Source organism: Juglans microcarpa x Juglans regia, chromosome 4D (genome assembly GCF_004785595.1).
Source record: "Juglans microcarpa x Juglans regia isolate MS1-56 chromosome 4D, Jm3101_v1.0, whole genome shotgun sequence".
NCBI classification, from domain to species: Eukaryota; Viridiplantae; Streptophyta; class Magnoliopsida; order Fagales; family Juglandaceae; genus Juglans; species Juglans microcarpa x Juglans regia.
This window is the reverse complement of record NC_054600.1, coordinates 31,562,709-31,579,002: the sequence shown is the minus strand read 5'-3', so window position 1 is coordinate 31,579,002 and position 16,294 is coordinate 31,562,709. Positions and strand designations below refer to the sequence as shown.

Genomic DNA, 16,294 nt, shown 5'->3' with positions numbered 1-16,294 from the left:
CGTTATCGTATGCACTTTGTTGTTGTGTATACTGTTTTGGTTCAATTTTGATTTAATTGAAGTAATGACATTTATTCGGTAAGATTGCTACTACACCACGTCCAAAGTTTTATTATTCTCAAATGTACTAGTTGATGTAAAATGTTTCAAGTGATTTTATGAAAATCAATATTTATATTTATGCAGTTATTGGATGGTCGTGGCTTATATAGATGGGCGTTAAAGATTTGCTAGTCTTATGAAATTACTTCCGGATGGTCTCTTTTCCTAGTAAAATAAGAGCAGCCGAGGATGTAGCACTAGATCCGTCACTAAAAAATACTTTTTTAATTACCAAGTAAAAAGAAAGAAAAAAAATTGACATTCAGTGACTAGCATTTTTTATAAAATAATGGTATATAGGGTACAGACTTAAAATCAAGATAGATATATAAATATTAATTTTTTTTAAAAAAAAATACGGCGATTACTCTATTAGTATCTATAAATGTTGACACATACACCCAAAAAGTAAGTTGGGGAATGCCTTTGAAGGGTTCCCAAATCTTGAGTCCAAGGCATTTCCAGCTTCTCATCTTAGCAGTTATTCTTTTCTTTTGCAATTACTTCTCCATCTTTAACGTACGACATGCTGGTATTTTATGTACACGTGTACAGTCAAGATTCATCGAATCACAAATCGAGTCTTAAAATGTGATCAGGGGTTAGGACATGTTTCGGGTTGTGCAGGAGTTTTAAAAATTTTTTAAATAATTTTAGAAAGTTTTTTAACAGAAAAATTAGATTATTTGAGTGTTACATATTAAAATATTTTTTAATCTCAAATAAGTTAAAATGTAAATTTGAAGAAAAGTTCAAAAATATTTTTTTGGATAATGAGGAACGTAACTCAAATTTTAAAAAAGACCATCAATAGATAAAAATACTCATATAATTTTTAAATAATTATAATTTTTAAAAATATGATTATAACCTAAAAAAAATAATCATTTCTAACTCAAAAAATACTTTTTTAATTTATTTATAAATAAATATAATATGTTTAAAAATGTTTTACAAACAGTAAATAACTTTTTAATAGTTAAACTTATTACTTAATCTATAATTTATAAATTATAAAGTTATAAGCTATATTTTCCGTTACAATTTTAAATATAGATTTATTTTATCCCAAATCAATATACAGCGCACACTATCACATCCAAGAGTTGCATAAGTCATAATTACTATTCTTTGTTGGTGCCCACCTCTTATATCTTTAGAAATAATCGTACCGAATTGAATTTTTTGCCCCCCTTGCCCCCACCAAAAAGAAGCCTAAAACTATGGGCTGTTTTCTCGCACACAGATCATAAAAGTAGATTATGAATAAAACTTCATTTGACTATTTGAGTATCTTCCTCAAAGATGCCAATACATATTAAAAGTTGCCGACAATTGTACTGATTCGAGATGGAGGAATCCTCCTCACAATCACCCAGATTTCTTATTGGTATACCGCAGAAAGGGAATAATAAAAAAAAAACTTTAGGAAGGATAAAACCTTTGGAAATCTTTGGGTAAAGAGACTGAATCATCTTAAGCGCCGGTGCTGCCGCTGGTGGCGGTCGGTTTCTGAATAACAAAGGCCATGCACTGCACCTGCTGCTTGTTGTCAAAACCCAAGCAGCGTATATAGGCATTTGGGTACGTCTTTTTGCACTCTTGGATTTCATTGAGGACTTGAGATGAGTCATTGCAGCCAAACATTGGCAGCTTCCACAATGTCCAATACCTCCCATCATAGTATCCTGGCATTTGGCTATTCTCTCTACGAACACTCCCCACCTTAAATTCCATGGATCAAAAGCTTGCTTCAGATTATATAACTTTTGTATCCAAAAGAAGCATATATCCAATTCTTCTCTTTATTTCCATATATATAAGTGGTTTATACGCCTTCTTTTCTACCAACAAATTGAAAAGGTAAAGATCTCACTTGTTAAAAGAAGAATGAGGGAAACGTCATCTAAAATCTTAGTTCATCTTACCTGATCAAACTCAAGGCAAGGGATCCATCCCTTTTTGATCATGTAGTCTATCTCCTTTGCGATTGAATCATCCGAGAGAGGAGGGAGATAGGAGAGTGTCTCGAACTTCTTGTTATTAATGGGATTCCATGTCTGCTTAAACAAAATAAGTTAAGGAGGAAAGAAAAACAATCAAGGACCAATATTGACACATATGAGAACTTGAGCAGTTTCAGATCATTAGTAACATTAACATTACCTTCATGCAGAAAGTTCTAGAACCGTTGGAGATAGTTTTCTGGTTCCATCCAGTAGAATCTTTTACTGGCAGCTTTCTCGAGTTGGATTTCAAGCCAATAAATCCTGATCCAGTGACCGGAGCTGTGAAGATCCCGGCAGACATCTTCAAACAGGGGTGCTGAAAGGAAGATCGACAAGAGGAAACGGAACAGCCACAGAGGATGGAATTGCCAATGTAAAAGTATGTCCCTGAAGGTGGTGCAAACTGCAAGTGGTTGGACTATAGGACAAAGAATCGAGTTGGCTGTTTTCGAGGTGATGTATGATTTGTTAGGGGGAAAGCGGTAATACAAAGACGGGGGGTACGATGTGGTGTTTGAGTTTTATTGGGTTGTTTAGCTTGGAGTGTATCACCAACTCGTACTTCTTTAATATAGTAATCACTATCTGCAGTAGATATGGCACGCGAAACAAGAGATTGGGACCCCCCCACCCCACCCCCCCCCCCCCCCCCCCCCCCCAAAATTCATCGTGCAATCGAAGAGTTTCTGATACGAAGTTGCAGACACATGAGCATAACCGTTTCAATTAAATAAAGACAGGACTCCTGATCGCAACTATTTATCATGGGTGGACGAGTACGTTCGTGTCTTAAAAGCATTCTTTCTTTACGGACCAACTAGAATGTCGATGTCGTCTTCTTTTGTTTTCCAAAAGCCAAGCTGAATCATTCAACATGCAGACAGAGTACTAGAAGTACTGAATCAGCAGGAAAACCACATTCGAGCACATGAAGAACTCTTTGCCAAACTAAATAGCCAATTCTGCAGTCCAGAGTACTAGTTACAGCCAACATTGATGTTTTCTTAGGATTCTTGTTTATAGTCGGGGAAAATGCTGCATCCTTGGAGAAAAGTTTTTCGGTGGGTGTAGCACGACTCTAAAGTCAATAGATCCAAATTTTAGGAAATCTTGATCGATCGGGATGTTGAATATAATTCCATATTCTACTGAGAAAATATATTTTATTTTATTTTAAAATAATGCAATTTGCTGAGTACAATTACATGTTTTACCACTTATTAAACTAGCGAGACTTTCCTTTCCAAGAAGAAAGTCCATAACACTGTTTAGCATAACCTATTAAACCCAAATCGCTACCACATGTTTGTTACCATCGAACAGTTGAGTTGAAGATAATCAACTGATTTGCCAAATTTCTCCACACGTATCACAATCTCGTTCTAAGATGATTTTACTTTGTCAAGGGCTCAAGATCGCCGTCAGCCCTCTATAATGGATCCAATTACGATTGATTTGAGATAGTCAATCTCTAGAAAGAATCAAGGAGTAGAGAGAGAGAGAAGTAGAGAAAAAGAAATATGTTGAATGAATCAGAGTTGAAGAATGTTCCCTCCAACTCGAATATTTGTACCTTCTGTATTTACTTTCAATACGACATCGTATTACAATTACATTGGATCAATTAATGAAACGACTACGTTAGCAGTTATCTATTCAGTTTCTAATACACAAAGCGACAACGTATTGAATTACTAACAACTTCTTATTACCACATGATGCCGTTTCTACTTTGGCTTGTAACTAACAAACTGTCACTTCTTACCTCAACCTTCCTCACTTCTTCTGCACAACCCTTCACCATACCAACCACACGCTCCTCTCAACCTTTCTCAGAACCATGACATACCTTCCCCTTTCAAAGCATCTTGCTCACAAGGTGAGGGAATTTCTGACGTAGTTGCCAATAGGGCTCCCATGTGCTATCATCTACAACAGCACCCTTCCATTGCACCAACACTTCAACCACAGTCCTATTATTAACATTCTTACTCCTGTGCTGCAAGATCTACTCAGGTTTAGGCATCAGTTCCCCATGCATATCAACTGGGGGTATAAAGTGGAAAGTAGTGTGACATCCTCTCCTATTTTCCTATTCAAAGAAGAGACATGGAAAATAGGATGTAGAAGAAAATATGAGGGTAAGCTTAGTTTGTAGGCTACCTTTCCCACCCTGTGCATAATCTGAAATGAGCCAAAATATCTAGAAGATAGTTTCAAGTTTCACCTCATTGCAAGAGATTGTTGCCCATAAGGCTATAGTCTAAGATAAACCCAATCCCCCATTGAAAACTCCTTTTCGGTTCTATGCTTATCATAGTAAAACATCATCCTCTCTTGAGCCACTGCGAGGTTACCCTTCAATATCACCATTATCCATTCTCTAGTTCTCAATACTTCGTCCACTGCTAAATTACTTGTAAGGCCAGGAATATATGATTGAAGTCGAGTGGGAGGAATTCCATACACAATCTCAAAAGGAGTAAGCTTTGTGGAAGAGTGAAAAGTAGGGTTATACTACCACTTAGCCAATAAAAGTCAATCAACCCACAACTTAGGCTTATCACCAATGAATGATCTGAGAAAAAGTTCCAAACACTTATTCACAGCTTCAATTTAGCCATCACATTGAGGGTGATAGGTAGATGAGTAAGACAAATTAATCTCTTGCAAATGAAATAGTTCCTTCCAAAATGAACTTGTAAAAGTTGATCCTCTATCTGACACAATGGTTTTAGACATGCCATGATGCTTAAAAACATTATTTAGAAATAGCAAGACTACCTTCGCAGCTGAAAATGGGTGTTTCGAGGGCATAAAATGAGCATACTTTGACAAGCGATCCACCACCACAATGATCACTGAGTACCCCTTAGAAATTGGCAATCCCTCTACAAAATTCATTGAAATATCAGTCCACACATGATTTGGTAGTGGCAAAGGCTGTAGCAAGCCTGTTGGAAACACATTTTTCCACTTTGTTTCTCCAACACACCTGACATTCATGAATAAACTGCTTAACCTCTGACTTCAAACCAGGCCAATAAAAATCAGCACTGACCCTATGCAAGGATTTGTCAACCCTTAGTGGCTAGCAAAAGGACTGGCATGAATGAAGTTTAAAATTTTAGACTTCTACTGAGAAGATTTAAGCATATATATCCTTCTTTTTTTAAACAACACCCCATGCCTCAAACTAAAGGAAGGATGAGCAGTCGCATCAAGTTGTAAGGAAGTGATCAACAACTGAACAATCTAATCTTCCTCATAAGCATTCAACCAACCATGTTGGAGTTGGAAATGACAAGGCAACCAACCCTCCAGTTTCTACCACTTTTACAAGGCATCTGCTACTTTGTTATCCACCCCTTTCTTGTACTCAATGGTACAAAACTCATAACCAAGCAATTTAGCAAGCCACTTTTGCTGTGAAAATGTGCATATTTTCTGCTCCAATCAGTATTTCAGACTATGATGGTTATTTCTTACTACAAATGCACTTCCCTAAAGATATGATCGCCACTTTTTTTTTTTTTTATCTGTAAACAAATTTTTATTGATCAAAAGAGGGACAGAGAAAGCCCAAATATGCGGGACATATACATGAGCAAGTTTATGTCTAGCTTAGGGATACAAGGAAATCATGAAAAAGACCTACCCTGAAAATCAATTACAAGTGACCAATGGAGTAAAGTATTGAAAAACAAAAATTCTAAGCTCTTCCATTGATCTCTCTTGATCTTCAAAGCATCTTGCGTTTCGCTCCCTCCAAATGCACCACCATAAACAAATAGGTAACATCTTCCATATGGATGCAATTTGAGAATTGTCCCTAATACCTCTCCAAGAGGCTAAAAAATCACATACCCTTTTCGCATTACCCATGCTAACCCCAATCGTGCTAAGACTTCAATCCATAAGGTCATGGCAATCTCACAATGTAGTAATAGATGGTCAACGGACTCACCACTCTTTTTACACATGTAACACTAATTCATAGCTATAATGTCATGTTTCCTTAGGTTATCTATAGTAAGAATCTTTTCCAAATAGGCTGTCCATATAAAAAAAAACTGCCTTTAGAGGTGCCTTTGTCTTCCAAATACTCTTCCACAGGAACGGGATTAAGTTGTGCATGTTTAAGGAATGATAGAAAGAACGGGTTGTAAAAACTCCCTTCTTAAAGGGACACCAATATATCTTGTATTCACCGTCCCCTAACACACGAGTGGAGTACACAAGGTCAAAAAATGCCGAAATGTCATCCATCTCTCAATCTTGTGCATCTTTATGGAAAGTGAGGTTCCATTGGGAAGAGCCATTGGAAAAGATAATTAGATCTGCGATAGATGCTGCTTTCCTTCTTGCTAAGCTATAAACTTGTGGATAAACATCATTGAGTACCCGATCACCACACCATAAGTCATGCCAAAATGTTACCTTAACTCCGTTGCCGACTTTGAAGCAAGTATGTGCTGCATAGATGTCCCACCCTTTTCTAATATGTTTCCAAAGCCCTACTCCATGAGGTCCACTCACCTCATTAGAACACCACCCTCCCCATGATTCCTCGTGTTTCAAAGCAATGACTGTTTGCCACAAGGCCTCCCGTTCTTGGTGATATCTCCATAACCATTTGTCAAGCAAGACTTGGTTGAAAGATCTCAAATTTCGTATACCCATGCCTCCTTCCTTGATGGGGGAGCAAATTGTGGCCTATTTCACCAAGTGAAATTAAACTCTTCCTTGATCCCTCTCCAAAGGAAATTACGTTGAATTTTCTCCATACGATGAGCCACCTTAGCGGGGAGCGAAAATAATGAGAGGAAATATGTTAGTAAGTTAGAAAGAGTGCTTTTTATGAGAGTTACCCAGCCCCATTTGGATAAGTACATCCTCTTCCAACCAGTTAGTTTCCTCTTCATTTTTTCTATTACGTCATCCCATATAGATTTCGATTTGAAAGCCGCCCCAACGGAAGGCCGAGATATTTCATGGGCAACTGAGTTATCTTGCACTCCAAGATGGACGCTAGACTCTCCACTTTGGGTACATGTCCCACTGGCACTGGCACTGTCTCTGATTTAGCCAAATTCACCTTCAAGTCTAACACGACTTCAAAGCATAATAAAAGAGCTCTCAAAGCTCGAATTTCCTTATCGTCACCACTTTTTAACAGCTGGAGCTAAAGCTAGCAAATCCTTTTCATAGGTGGAAAGTGACAAATTCTTGTCCTTAAGAGCCTAGCTGAGGAAGGCCAAAGGCTTCTGATCCTGCATTAAAACAGCACCACCCCAGTTTCACATGCATCACATTCAATGACAAACCCCTTTGAAAAATCTGGCAATGCAAGCACATGGGGACTTGACATTGCGCCTTGAAAGCATTAAAGGCTTTAGTAGCACTATCATACCATAAAAATGCATTTTTTTTCAATAATTCAATCAAAGGAGCAGCAATTTGACCATACCCTTTGATAAATTTTCTATAATATCTTGTCAAACCCAAAAAACCTCGTAATGATTTGAGATTTTTTGGAAGTGGCCAAGAAACCATAGACTCCAGTTTCTTAAGATCTGCCCTTACTCCATGTTTTGAAATGAGGTGGCCCAAATACTCAATTTCATCACAAGCAAACTTACACTTGGATCTCTTTGCATACAACTGATGCTGTTGTAAAGTTTGTGAAATTGTAGACAGATGCAACAAATGGGATGCCAATTGCTATATACAAGGATGTCATAAAAAAATACTATGACAAACTTTCGAAGAAAGAGCCTAAACACTTCATTCATAAGCCCTTGGAATGTTAAAGGGGCATTAGTGAGTCCAAAAGGCATGACGAGGAACTCATAATGCCCTTCATGAGTCCTAAAAGCAGTTTTATGTACATCCTCACACCTCATGCGAATTTGATGGTAGTCTACCCTAAGATCCAACTTAGAAAATACTGAAGATCCCGACAGTTCATCCAACAACTCATCTACCACAGGGATTGGATACTTATCCTTGATGGTAGCTTCATTCAAAGCTCTATGGTCTATGTACATTCTCCCTGTGCCACCAAATTTTCTGACTAATAGTCTAATAACACATGAGATGAAAATGGTGACTGACTTGGTTGAATTACTCCCGAATCCAGCAGCTCTTTAATAATCTTTTCAATTTCAATTTTCTGATAGTAAGGGTATCTATAAGGCCTGACACTTACTGGTGTCTCTTGCTTCAAGTTAATTTTGGTGATCATGTGACCTATGGGGTGGTAAACCCTTAGGTTCTTCAAACACCTTATGAAACTGCTTCAATAACTCTTCAACACCATTGGATCCAATGGGAACCTCTTCCGCAAGTTCACAAGAGATTAATTGCATCAACCCTTTCTTGCTACACTTTGTGATACTTGAAAAATCCCTACCATCAACCATTTCATTCTTAGAAGCTATAATACACACAAGAGAAATGGCATTCCCCTTATATGTAAACTACATCTTCAGTTCAATGAAATCTCATAGTATAGGCCCCAGTGAAAAGAGCCATTATACACAAAGAATTGCATCACAGCCCCTAAGGGCAATGTAAAAAAATCGATGGCAAAGGTTGTATCCCGGATCTGCACCCCAACAAAAGTATACCTACCTTTGCTTTGAATCAACTGTCCATTGGCTACTCTCACTTGAATGGACTGATTCTGTTGTATAGCCAAATTACACCTTGCAGCCACAAAAATATCTATAAAATTGTGGGTATTTCCAGTGTCTATTAGAACCACCATTTTCTTTTTTCCCAATTGACCCATAATCCTCATAGTTCTAGGGCCTGGAGCCCCAATGATAGACTGTAGAGAAATCGAAGTTATCTCTCCACACTGTTGCAATTGCTCATTTCCACTATTAGACTCTCCAGCAGGCTCTAATTCAACTGCATCATCAGTAATCCCAAAAAACTCCATACCTTCCAACAAAAACAGTTTAGGCTTAAGGCTTGATGCTATTTTTCATCACAAAAGTAACAAAGGCTTTTCTTGCACCTATCTTGCATATGAGATTCAAACATCTTCTAATAAGATAACTTTGCCAAAGGATGAGTCCTTGGTGCTCCTAAAATTGAACCATCTGTCCAGACTTCCACACACTAAACCCTAACCCAGACTTATTAAAATTTGTAGTGCTACTCTTCTAGGGCTTTCTAGTACTCAACACGTACTGCTCTTGTATTTTGGCAAAGCCAAAAGCATCTTTAAGAATCATAGGATTTAACATTCTAACAGGCAATCAAATTTCATCACACAGGCCACTCATAAAACAACTAAGTTTATTTTTCTCGGATATTCTCTTGATTCTATTAGAAAGAATCTCAAATTCAGCTTTGTATGAAGTAACTATACTAACCTATTTTAAGCCTGTTAGAATATCCATAGGATCATCTAACGGAGATGATCCAAACCTGATCTATAATGCCTGAACAAGCTCCTCCCAAGAATGAATTGCCCCCACCTCACTTGCATCTTGGAACCAGATTAAAGCCTCTTGATCCATATGGAAAGAAGCTATGAATATACGTTGACCAAGAGGTAGTTGATGGCTCTATCTATCCATGTAGATGGATCATGTCAAGAAAATCGAGGAAATTCCAATTAATTCCCTTGATGAAGCCTCTATCACAATTCTCACGATGTTGAACCTTCCTCAAACCTTCATTAAGCTCTTGAGAATTTCTGTTGGCCATACCATTCCCCTCCTAAGCATTACAATAAATTCTCGAGATTTGTTGTAACACATCATGAAATCTCTTATCATGCATTTCTCTATCCAATCTTGCAGTCTTCTATTGTTGTAACAACAATCCAATTGCATCCTCAATTTGCTTCTACTGATGTTCTTGTTGTTGACGAATATGATTCATAGAGTCCACAATTTGAGCATAAGAACGCGTCCCTTCTGCCATGGCTCTGATATCAATTGTAACGGACGCAATTACGACTGATTCGAGATAGTCAATCTCCAGAAGGAATCAAGGAGTAGAGAGAGAGAGAGAGAGAGAGAGAGAAATCTATTGAATGAATCAAAGTTGATGAATGTTCTCTTCAACTCGAGTATTTGTACCTTCTATATTTACTTTCGATACGGCATCGTATTACAATTACATTGAACAATTAATGAAACGACTGCATTAGCACTTATCTATTCAGTTTCTACTACACAAAGCGACAACATATTGAATTACTAACATCTTCTTATTACCACACGACGCCGTTACATCAACTTTCCTCACTTCTTCTGCACAACCCTTCACCGTACCAACCACACACTCCTCTCAACCTTTCTCAGAGCCTGAGAGTTTCCTATGTCAGAAACTTCAGTCAACCTGTATGTGCCCTTTTTCTTAATAATTACCAGGTGTTCTTCTTGTCGGACATTACGTAGTCAAGCCATCGATCCCAATAAACCATATTCAGAAAAATGGCACATACATTTTTCTATTGTTGCCAATTGACTCAAAGAACATGTACAAAGACCACCACATTCATAAGCAATTACGCAAATAAAATGACAAAAATGGAATAATATCCATGTTTGAGACAGACTGCATATAAAATGGAACGAGCGCTAAGCTTCTTACATCGTCATAAGAATGGCATAATGGTGATACGTAAATATAACTGATGGTAGTCTAAATGACAAATGCTAGGGAGGGGGCGGTAAAGAATTAATTTACACAAACCCCGATGGGGCTTGCATTCAAAAGCTCCTCCGTCTAATAGCTGAACCCCTCACAAGACGGTCAATGCCAAAGCTTCATGCAAAATCCTGCTGGCACCACAGATGATCTCTTGGTTGAAATACTTTCTGAAAAGGTGTCCACAAGCTGCTCTGCAAGACATGCTGGATCTTCAAGAAAAGTATCGACAAAAACCTTCACAATCCTTACCTCTTGTGGGGTGGCCCTCAAGCCATACCAAGTCAGGAATTTCTGCCTGAAATTCTTCTCAACGTGTCCCTCACACTCTAACCATCTGATTACTTTCACACAATACTCAAAAATCCCTGTGTGAGATACCATTTGCTGCACATTCCCCATCCTGCCTTTCCATACTTCTCTTTTTTGATGTGCTTCCATCTTGGGGTTCCTGTCCTTTGCCAATCCCATTTTCCAGATCCCTGCTGCAGAATTTGGATCTCCCATTCCTACCTACCCCATCCTTGAGGACTTCCAACTTGCATGGTGTAGTGGGCAAGCCAGCTTCTGACTTGCTGACAAATGGCACACATTCCATCCCCGTCTGAACAGGGGCATTCGACCCATCATCAGTGCTTATGTCCTCAGTAATTTGGTTATCTTGGGAGTTCTTGTTCTCAAGCTCTAAGACATCAGAATTGGGTCCAGAGCCAACTGTCTGCAAAGCATGTTCCTCATCCAACACTGAAACCATATCTGTTGGGTTTCTTTCACCCACATCGCTGCACAAAGCATCATCACAGCCTTTAACAGAAATAAATTTATTGGCATCCTTGCTATAAGTGAGATAATTATCTGCTCGTTTATCAGCCTGGTCACTATATGGAGTAATGTTATTAGTTTCATCTTCCACCGAGGAAGGGTTAGAAAGGCTACTACAGTTCGTAGCTGGGCTTTGACTTCTTACAAACTTGTTTAGAACTTCATCGTCAGAACTACCTGTTGAGAGACAAACTTCATACATACCCAAATTTCTTGAACCATTAAGTGATACGACTTTAATGCTATACTCTGTTGCTGGAGTTAGTCCTGAGACAACAAACTTTGTATTGGGAGCAACAAGTTTACAAGTAGGTTCTGCCGGATAATCCACATCATGAGCCTTTCTATGCCATAAGGTATAACCAACAAGATCTTCGGGTGAAGAATCATCTGAACCCAAAATCACAGTGAGGGATGTTGCATGGATATCTCCAAATCTGACAATATTGGGAGCAATTGAATTTGATTCTGTACATGTTGAAGGGTATAAGACACAAGAATCGTCACTATTTTCCTCAATTCTCAATAACTCAAGACACCAAACCACATCATAAAAGAAAATACTTCTAGCAACAAGGAAGCCAAACCACCCGAACTCAAATTTTAAATTGTTAAAGAAAATAGATAAACTTGAATTTTACAGGGAATAGGTAATTATCTCTATGTTACACATGATCACCATGTTGCCAGACCACAAAAACCAATAGGTGGTTTTGATGAAACAGCACATAAAAAATTAAAAAAATATTACCTTGGATCACAGGATCAGGCGATGGATGCAAAAATGAATCAGAAAGCAAGGAGTCTAGTGCCACCACAGCCAAGCCACAGAGTTTCTGAACCTCCGGTCCTGAAGAAAGCCTATTGACTATACCCCTTCCCATCCTTACAGGTAAACCAGTTAAAGGACCCACATCAGCTTCAAGCTTCCTAACAGCTTCATCCACGATCTCAGAAACCTTTTGATACTTTTCAGTCCCCTTTAATAGCTTTTGGCTTAAGGACACACGATAGCACAGTATGTCAACACGTCTGGTATCCTTTGCTGTCATCAGTTGTTTTCTCCAGCATCTACATACATTTATGAAATCAAACCCAATCAGACAACACCACAAGTCTGTTTCATCTATGAATAAAAGCTAAGAGTAGTGTAATTTCAATAATGTAGGTACTTTTAAAAATTCAGCTCAGACATAAGTGAGTATTCCATATAAAATTTAAACAAGATATGTTTACTACCATTCAATGTGTTGATCTGAGAATAGAAAGTTATTTCTCATAGATCCAGTTCAGAAAACATTCAATGGCACAAATCATGTTCAGTGGGTTTAAGGGAAGAACAATGTTTGTGTGCAGGCTTAGCAACTCCAAATATAGATATTATAGATTAGGATAATGTAGCAAAGTGGAAAGAGTATGCTTCCACTCAAAAATCTCATTTATACTTCTCAAGACAGGGTGACAGTTTTCTTTCTTTAAAAAAAATTATCATCAGATCTTTGATATAACATGCGATGACGTGTCTTGTGCTTTCTAATAAAAACAAAGAAGGAGGTGATAGTTTATCAATATATCTGCCTAACAAACCAAATATTGTCCTGCTCAACCAAATGATGCTTAAACCTATCGTCCATTACACAGAATAATTTGACAGTAAAGGCAAAGAATATGCAACCAGTAACCAACCAAAGTATTAGTCCACAAAGGTTGCTAAAAGATTGCTCTTCTTCAATAGTGAAAGATCATAACACAAATGATCTGGCGCCAACATAATGTAACTGTGCATTTTCTGCCAGCTAAGGCTGATAAGACCATAAAAACAACATGCAGCACCCATATACCAAGTAACTCGGTTAATTTTTTAACTTTGTATGTAACCCATGGAAAATAACATGGTCAATGTTGTTAAAGATGGACTCATGCTGGAAAGGAAAGCATCAACAAACATAAATGAAAAAAAAAAATCTTAAACTGAAGCGCAAACTTAAATAAACTCAACTAACATGAATATAAAAATAGAATTGCCAAATGGGAATATTTACCCAAGCAAATCATTCACTTTCCCACAAGATACACAATAAAAGCTCCCATCAAGTCCAGAACATCGTCCATCTTTGGAAATGCCAGATCTTTCATGTTTTAGAGCACACTCCAGATGGCATGACATGCCACATGAATTACCATGAAATGGAGGGTCTGAGCTGCAAATCAACCACAGGCTAGGATCCTTGTTGTCATCATACCGATAACAGATGCAACATGAACATCTTTTGCAAAACTCATCTACTCGAATTAAGGTAGCTCTGCAAGCTGAGTTTTTGCAATAGATAGTATTACCTAAAGCAGTGCTCCCATCATTGTTAGGAAGATTGTGTGCTGGAGCAGATAGTCGAGAAGGGTGATCAGTTTTTCTCTGCCTTTTGATAGCTTTTTGGCCAAGTGCAGGTGAAGAAGGTTGTTCAAGGTCAATTACAGTCTCATGTCCCCCCGATTTCTTTTCAGATACAATTTTCAGAAGGTTCTCTATGATTTTCAACTTTGTCAAGCCAGTATATTTTCTTTCTTTTCCCATCTCTGCACACAGGATTTGCAAAATCTCCTGACGGCTCCATGACTGCAGCATTTCAGAGGCACCATGTGAGCATGATATTTCATACACTAGTTCCCTCTTCTCCTCCATACTCAACTTACTGCATTTTGATGAATCAAGTGTAGCGCCTAACATCGAGGAAAATGAAAACAAATATCAGTGGACAAACTATAAGAGAAGGGCCAAACAAATCAAGAAAGATAAGTATTTGAACAAGTTTCAAAGATAAGGAAAAAAAAAACAAACAAAAAAAAGTAAAATGATTTGAAAAACAAAATGCAAGAGACCCAAATTATATAATAGGAAAATTGAATCTAAAAAGATGATGAGATCTTGCAGAAGAATACATAATTAACCATATCACATGCACCCAATTGCAGTCGACTAATATCTATTACCAGACATTTACGAGAGTGATTAGAGAACCTGAAAACTATTACGTAAATTAAAGAAAATCCATAGGTTACATCACAACAAATAATCAAATGGTCCAATCCCATTAACGAAGACCCCCCCCCCCCCCACCCAACTACGTCAGATATTCCAGGAAATTTATTGGTCGTTGCATGTAACCGGGTAAACTGGCAGTCCCAGGACTAGTTGTGAGATCAAGGGAAAAAAATAATAATTAATTTGAGTTTGAAATGCATCTGGCTCAAAACTTTCCTCCGGGTAACCACATGGGTTTTTTGATAAGGTAGCATGCTAGCGTATACCAACCAGATTATCAAAAAAGGTATTATATAAACCCAAGTATAATATATAAGCTCTCTTCTTTGACATTAAGACATGCCCCCACATAATGCAGAGATAAAATAACATGCAGAGAAGTGACCTCGCTGGCATTATATCACCAGATAAGAGGCAGCTAACGACTCGAAACGTTCAACCACCACAGAACAGTTTCCAATATATGACAAAACTTGTAGACCTTCATGTAGGAAGTCATCTAGAAACTAAATCTCCCGAGAAAAAAGTGACAAAATTTGATAAACATGGAAAGCAAGAAACTCTAATCAACAACCAGAACGCTGGAAAATAACGAACAGCACAATGTTCCTGCAATCTGACTATCATGCAGATTACAAATCCTCCAAAAGATTAACCTTTGGCACCTTGACAAGGAAAAAACGAACCCAAACATTCAACGAACAAGACGTAACATCTTCCAAAAATACGAATCCCTAAGAATCAGAGCCCAGAATTAATTATAAAAAAAAACTTTTGCAGACAACCATGATTACAAAACAGAGAAATAAAAGAGAAAGGGGTTACTCTCGAAGGAAGAATCCATGGCCATTGTCGTTGCCAATGAAGAAACCATTCAGCCCAAAACATTACCACCGAAAATCCCACTTATCTGAACCTGAAAAAGAGAGATGGAAATCATTCTCAGGCACCACAAAAAGATGGTGAAATGATATATATACAATTTTTTTCAAAAAAATTAAAGAGTGAGAATTTGACCCATAAAAGGAAGAAAGAGATTGAAAGGGAATGGAATAACAAAACCGAAAAAAGGACGCTGGAAATCCCACCACAACCAACGAATCCATGACTTCGGACACTCTCTCTCCCTCTCTCTCTCTCTCCCGGGTCCTCTCCAGTTGGTGGGCTTTTTCTTTAGTTTTCAGGACCCGAAGGCCGAAGCAATAGTGGAAGGAAGAGATTCGAGGAGGACTCGTTCTCCTTGGATAAAATTGGGAAGAGCAGATTGAGATTTTTATTATACAATACGTCTTTAGAGAGAGGGAATGAAAAAAGGTACCAAAACATAAATACCACTCCCCAGTCTACCTCTACAAACTTACCGGTTAACCACTCCCTGTCTCCATCCGTGAAAAGTCGTGACTCGCATGCAAATTCCTCTGAATTGATACGACGCTATTAGTTAATTCATATTAATTTCAATAAAATTTTAATTTAAAATAAAAATGAAATAAGACGTGACAAATAACATTGTACTTTTAAATTTTAATTAAAATAGCTAATTAACATGGTTTGAAATTGTTTCACAACCTTGCCGTACTTTGTAAGTTTAATTTGGATTCACAATTTCATCTTATCTAATTATTATAATTTTTTTAAATTTTTA

General features: G+C 37.7%; 2 protein-coding genes across 2 annotated transcripts; both read right to left on the bottom strand.

The window, feature by feature from the left end:
• Positions 1-1,358: 1,358 nt before the first annotated feature.
• Positions 1,359-2,672, bottom strand: LOC121261036 (ribulose bisphosphate carboxylase small subunit, chloroplastic 3-like). The gene is made up of 3 exons (XM_041163173.1): positions 2,269-2,672; positions 2,031-2,162; positions 1,359-1,827 (listed from the first exon to the last, which is right to left on the bottom strand). Exons 1-3 carry the CDS (start codon positions 2,410-2,412, stop codon positions 1,579-1,581), a joined length of 525 nt encoding a protein of 174 aa, XP_041019107.1. The 5' UTR covers positions 2,413-2,672; the 3' UTR covers positions 1,359-1,578.
• Positions 2,673-10,615: 7,943 nt separating this feature from the next.
• On the bottom strand, positions 10,616-15,954 carry LOC121261035 (VIN3-like protein 2). Its single transcript, XM_041163172.1, is given in 6 exon segments — positions 10,616-11,150; positions 11,152-12,077; positions 12,361-12,680; positions 13,652-14,327; positions 15,475-15,565; positions 15,712-15,954. Coding segments are annotated over 5 exon segments (2,229 nt in total). The 5' UTR covers positions 15,524-15,565; positions 15,712-15,954; the 3' UTR covers positions 10,616-10,892.
• Positions 15,955-16,294: the final 340 nt, after the last annotated feature.

Excerpts from the sequence above, each read along its gene's own strand:
- LOC121261036 (XM_041163173.1), bottom strand. The coding sequence starts at position 2,412 with ATGTCTGCCGGGATCTTCACAGCTCCGGTCACTGGATCAGGATTTATT. Across the intron at positions 2,163-2,268 it reads CTAGAACTTTCTGCATGAAG|ACATGGAATCCCATTAATAA; the intron begins GTAATGTTAATG and ends TTGTTTAAGCAG. Across the intron at positions 1,828-2,030 it reads CTTGCCTTGAGTTTGATCAG|GTGGGGAGTGTTCGTAGAGA; the intron begins GTAAGATGAACT and ends ATGGAATTTAAG.